The following is a 5,899-nucleotide window of genomic DNA, read 5'->3' on the forward strand; positions in this document are numbered from 1 at the left end:
TTGCAGCTCATCCACCAGTGGGGTAAAAAGAGCAACCAAGAAAGTGGCAGCCTGCACGGCCACAGATGTGCTGGAGGAGCTAGAAGCTCTACCCATGGAGAAACTCCTGGAGAACCTTGCTAAGCCTAACAGGGGACAGGTACTTCTGCCCAACCTGGCAGCCACAAAGTGAACTCATTTAGGTAAAGATAACCACATGCACCTAACCAGCCTGCACCAGCCTGACATTTCTTCCTCCTAAGTAAAAACCAATGGATGGATTGAACTTAGAGTCTCAGCTCAGTTTTCTATTTTGACCACCTACACCCCAAGATACTCTTTTAAAAAGTGTTGTTTTCAGATCCCTTTGAAGTTCATAAAGGGCCTGTTCATTTTCATTCAGATGTTTTATTACATAAATGTTAGTTTTCTTTTGATTTATGCTCCCACTACACTGCACCTCTACAAACAACAATGCCACGGACTGTCAGCTGCTTTTACATGCTGTGAACATGAGTAGGTTTGATCAGAGTTTCAATTATCAAAGAAAAGACAAACTGAGCAAAAAGAAGGAAAAAAAGACCAACTTCTTCCCAACTGACAAGAAAAATACTCGTCATGTTTTCATAATAAAGGATCAGGCTCCCCATTTATGACAGCTTGGACCAATAATGTATGTTACATTGATGCTACTGTAGAGACAGGGTCAACATCTCTATTTAAATATAATTAATATACAAAACACAATAAAAGTTATACATGAATTATTCATTATTTTTACTATTGATAAAATTCATGTATACTAATCAAAGTTATACATGAGTAACGACATTATTAATAATGATTAATAATAATAATTCTAATGCCAACATGATGACTGTTCATAGCTCCTGCTTTGAAATACTGAGCTTAAACATTGACCTGATGAAAGATCACAATTCACAGTGGCCCACTGTCAGAATCATTCTGAATATAAACTCATCGAGTTAATCTGAACCTTTCTCAAATGTGCTGTGAATAAATGCTGCTGCAAGCCACTGTGGGAAAGCTGTGTTATTATCATGGAAACATCTGTGACACATTCACAGAGGACGAGGACACAAAGGGACGACACGCAGAGGCTGTGTTCAAGTCAAAAATCCAAATCTTTAGTCCTAAACAGGCAGTGGTTACAAACAGGAAGACGAGCAGTCCATTAAACAGTCTACAGGGTCAAACATACAGAGAATTCAAACAGCTATTAAAAACAAATAACTGGACACTGAAAAACTTCAGTGATGTGTGAGGCACCAAAGGGAAGCAGCTGAGTATATTCAATGAATTCTCTTCAAATACAAAGACAGAAACTCCTACAGGCAGCACGCAAACTGAGCAGGATACACAAAGATCAGAGATTACAAAAGAAATCAGAAAAGGATTTCAAACTTACTGAGAGCAAGGCCTCTGTTACAAATCTGTCTAATAGAAAAACATGCTGTACAGATACAATACGCTCAGTGTTCATGGTCATTTAAAAACTGGCTCTACCTGAACCACTTCAATATTTTATGAAGTCACTGAGTCGACCATTTCTACAGTTTGTTTCCTTCATTGCAGTTAGAGTGCGGCTGGTAAGGATGAAAACACACACAGAGCGTAAATTGTCTTTGTTAGTAACAAACGTCAGCAAAGAAAAGACAAAACACACAAACACTCTCATGATATTCATGAATCATTAGAAAGCATCCAAACATTCTGCTCGTGGACTTTTACAGTCTTATTTGCACTCGCTCATCTTCATAATCATCCTGATCAATACATGACAGGGGAGGCTTTGAGGTAGGCGGGGCTCTCTGCTGATGTCAGCATGAAAGGCAGGACCAGCGTCTGCCACATGTTGGTGAAACATCACAGTACACTGGCGTGGTTTCCTTTCCAGATGTTGGACGTTTGACACTTCAACGTTGAGGCCAACAAGAAGACACAGTTTTGGGTCGGGTTGCTGCAGGGTTTCTAACTGAGCAAAAGCAGAAGCACACAGACCAACAGGGATCAGATGCTGAGTGTTAGAGGAACATCTGTGCTGATCACTGAATGCTGCTGTGCTCTCTTGTTGAAGTTGGCTGGTGGGACAGTCTAATAGTGATATCCTGCCCATCGGAGGAACACTTTTAAAAACACATGCAATACTTTGTTTGTATTACAGTCACAGTTTATGTTATTTTTGTCCTTTAAAAGTGTTGCTGTACTATAAAGTCCTATAATTTGAGGCTAAAATGGCTCAGAGAGTCTCTCTCTCAGAGGATCTCCTTTGAAAGTGGAGACGGCTTTATCCGCTGATCCACGTCACTTTACCTGGATGTTTTCTTTGAAGCTGGATGAAGACTCCTCTCCCTCACTCCTGCTGCAGCTGTGTGGTCCAGTTGGCCTCTGAGGTCACAGTCAACATCTGTAGCAGAAGAGGGGAAATAAAAGTCCAGGTTAACAAAACTGGGAGCTTTTCCAAAATAGAGCGTAACTGGACTTTTTCAGCCTTACAGGCAGATAGTCGTCTGAAGCTGCAGCTTTTTCTTTTTAGCTTTTTCCAATCTCTGCTCTCGGCTTTCTTTGAGAACATGTCTGCTTTCTTGGCATGGGTCTGTCTGCTGTTGGTGAAGAGACTAAATCCACATACTCGCTACTAAGATCTCCTCAAGTAGTCTCAACCAGATTACAGTTTAAGAGTAAATGTCTCCTGAGAGTTTCACCTTGGGGAGATGCTGTCTTGCTAACATGCAATCATGAGCATTAATCTATGAGGTGAAAAAGTAATTTTAAAAGCTCCAGCCACAAGTTTTATTTCATCTGTGTTTTGGTCAGAGTCCCATCAGACCTCCAGAATGGTGTCAGAGTGTTTTCTATCCACGTGATGAGCACAGGCCTCAGGTCCAGACCTCCACGGGCACCATAGCCTCTTTGGAGCTAATAGGTGCAAGAAGGTTTTGTTGGGATAGGAACTGAAGAGGAAACTGACGAGGAAGGCAAGGATCTTCTTCAGCTCCTCCGAGCCGGGACCTCTTTGTGTAGGCCAGCATTGGCCAGGTAGCCCTCCAGCATCGCTGGATGGCCGACAGTGGAAAACCTAGAGGAGGAGGAGAGAAACAGCAGCTTGGAGCATGTCTTTATACTGTTTAGTTTTTAGAGCCACAGACTTTGTTTTAATGTCATTGTTCAGGATCTATGACTGATTATGTATTTATTGTATTCCTCCATGACTGTGTGACAGCAAGTGGAAAAAACCAGCTTCACCTTTGTTGATATGCTTGTAATTTTAATATTGATTAAATGGCCATGAAATAATAGAAAGCTCATATATGAAAATGTATTTTAAGAAGTAAAATGTTAATCTGAGTACAAAGGAGTACACTCACCTTCTGGTAGATGGAGGTGTAGCGAGCGCTGGTGAACATCCAGGCCTCCTCGTAGAACTGATCACTGATTGGATCCAAAACATCGATGGAGGATCTGTGTAAGCGCTGAGGATCGTCCTGATGGACAGAACAGAAGGAGAGTGAGACAAGTGAAGATATACTAAACAACACTGTGACATGAACTGAGCCACACACAGTTTGATTCACAGGTGATTGACACATTATTTGACCACGAGCAATCTTTTCTGGTTTGACGCCGTCTTTGTAGCCAGAAACCAGCTCTCTCCTCGGCTTCCTCCACTACACGCTTCCCCCACGCCAGTCTCCTCCGTCACTATAAAGGGGAGAGTCATGAGCTCCATCACCCTCACCTGTGCCGTCCAACGTCCCGCCACCAGCCTCCACTGCAGCAGGCCAGAGACCACACCCCTGCCACAATAAGTAAAAGTATATCCTTGCTGTACCCTTAATGCTAAATGTGCTAAATTAACCGCTGCCTTTGCCCCTTTGGGATTATTCTTATGTCACTGGGATGTTGACCTTTGACCTTCACATTAGAGAGATGGGCAGACATAATTAGTGTATGAGTTTTAAAGTAACAGGTAATAAAGAGAGTGTAGCAAATGTAGTCAGGTTTATTACTCTGTATCACACATGAGTGCCCGAGGGAGGCGGGGCTGACTGGGGAGACACAGGAAACAGAGAGACAGGGCTGACTCGACATGAAACGATGAAACGTGGGACACGGGAACAGAAACTAAACACAGGCTGAAATGAACACTGAGGGAGGGAGAACTAAGATTACTGAGAGCCTGATAAATAAGAAGAACATGTCATGGTTCGGATTTTGAGGAAGAGACTACGACTGCATGGTCTCAGTTGATGTCAGAATAGTGATTTTTATTATACATATGTACATATGGGGAAGATGAGCATCACAAGCCTTTTGAGCCGATCTCCCCCGAACAACCACGTCACAAGGTTTTTATTACAATGATGACGTCAAGTCACATGATAAGTATCAGTCAGTTCTCAGAACTCAGAAAGTTCCCCCTATATGGCCTCCAGATGTTTCCACTCAGTCCAGCACTCAGAGAAAACCAGTGTGTGTGTGGTGTGTATATCTATTGTTAGTGTGTGTGTGTCAAACAGGGACCATGTCCTGAGACGCCCTCACAGTTAGATATTACTGGAAATGATAACAGGGTGGGCCCACTCAAACAGTTCTCCCTACATGGACTTCAAATGCTACTTTTAGAGAAAAACAAGTGTGTATTACATTGTACATTTTGTGAAAGTGTATCTATCAGAAAAACTGTCCTCAGACGACCCTCCTATTATTACTAAGTGTGAGTGTAAACGTGCATGTGTTATACAAGTGCGTGCATGTGGTTACAGGCCGGCATACGTGCAGAACTGAACGCAGACAGGCCAAGTACTGATCATCTGTGTGCATTAATATTTGGTCAAAGTAACCTAGATGTGATTCAAAGATTATTCTGTCAACTGATTCAACAATGGTAAATGATTAGTCAATGATAGCTGATTATAAGAATACAAAATAAAATATCTCCTGGTCACAAACAAAAACCAAGAAAAACAAGAGTCAAAGAAAACCAAAAACACAAAGCATTGGGCCAGGACCCACTGCTGTGACATTTATATGTGATAGAAACATTAAAAACTGCTCAGATGTTGAAATCTTTCTACGTATACTTTAGGTTCAGCTCTCCAGCCTGGCATTTGGTTAAGCATGATTCAAACATTTGATTTTGTTTAACTGGTTTTAATTATAGTTACTTTTTGTGAACATTTGTTGCAGCATTTAAAAATACATCATTTATTTTCAAACTTTTATTTGATTTAGAGCATCATATTTGACCAACGTAAATGTTTTAATTTCATATAAAATAACTGAAGCAGTGAACTAAATATCTGAAATCTTTCCTTCCTCAAAAGTTATAATCCTACTTAAGTTATAGTGCAAACGCTTAAGCAACAAATATACTTGATGCTAATTAATTAATATTTCCCTTTGATGTTGCAACTATGCGGTCACTTCTGTCTTTAAACAAAATAATATTTTCCAGTTACAGAAATCATAAAGTCCAAACTAAAGTGCTACTGTTGCTATATGCATTTTATATAAATCATGGATGATGATCCTGACATGAAGGAAGAGAAAGTTACAGGTTGCATCCTTTGACTTTGTCTCCGTGCCTTTGGGCGATTTTCAGAAGGACAGATGTTTCTGTTCAATTCTTAAATCAATGTTTTCAAACACAAACACTATTTTAAAGCTTCTAGAGAGTAAAATATTAATGATAATTATAATAACAATAATAAAAACAAAAGCTCTCAGATCCATCAAACCAAGCAGCAGAAAGAACAATAACTGAAGAGAAAACTTTAATCTTGTAGACTTCATTATGTTCCAGCTGCTCTACAGACGCTGTGACCTCGAACTTAAGCAGGTCGTAACGTATGTGCAGCTCAATAACTTCATAATCAGACCCTGTGGTATTTAGGCA

At 40.5% G+C, this 5,899-nt stretch overlaps 1 protein-coding gene across 4 annotated transcripts; it reads right to left on the bottom strand.

The window, feature by feature from the left end:
* Window positions 1–1,087: 1,087 nt before the first annotated feature.
* LOC308398909 (phospholipase D1-like) lies at window positions 1,088–3,683 on the bottom strand. Of its 4 annotated transcripts, none has more exons than XR_013972034.1 (4): window positions 3,369–3,680; window positions 2,497–3,079; window positions 2,314–2,407; window positions 1,088–1,971 (listed from the first exon to the last, which is right to left on the bottom strand). XR_013972034.1 is itself a non-coding variant. In XM_080885780.1 (4 exons), the coding sequence occupies exons 1-3, from the start codon at window positions 3,588–3,590 to the stop codon at window positions 2,354–2,356; spliced, it is 525 nt and encodes a 174-aa protein (XP_080741906.1). In that variant the 5' UTR covers window positions 3,591–3,683; the 3' UTR covers window positions 1,089–1,971; window positions 2,314–2,353. The 4 variants fall into 4 exon arrangements, 2 of the variants coding, with proteins under 2 accessions (XP_080741906.1, XP_080741905.1); XR_013972035.1 differs by having other exon boundaries at window positions 1,089–1,975; window positions 3,369–3,679; XM_080885780.1 differs by having other exon boundaries at window positions 1,089–1,971; window positions 2,831–3,079; window positions 3,369–3,683.
* Window positions 3,684–5,899: the final 2,216 nt, after the last annotated feature.

The sequence above is a fragment of the Rhamphochromis sp. 'chilingali' genome (assembly GCF_963969265.1).
Source record: "Rhamphochromis sp. 'chilingali' genome assembly, chromosome: 1".
NCBI lineage: Eukaryota > Metazoa > Chordata > Actinopteri > Cichliformes > Cichlidae > Rhamphochromis > Rhamphochromis sp. 'chilingali'.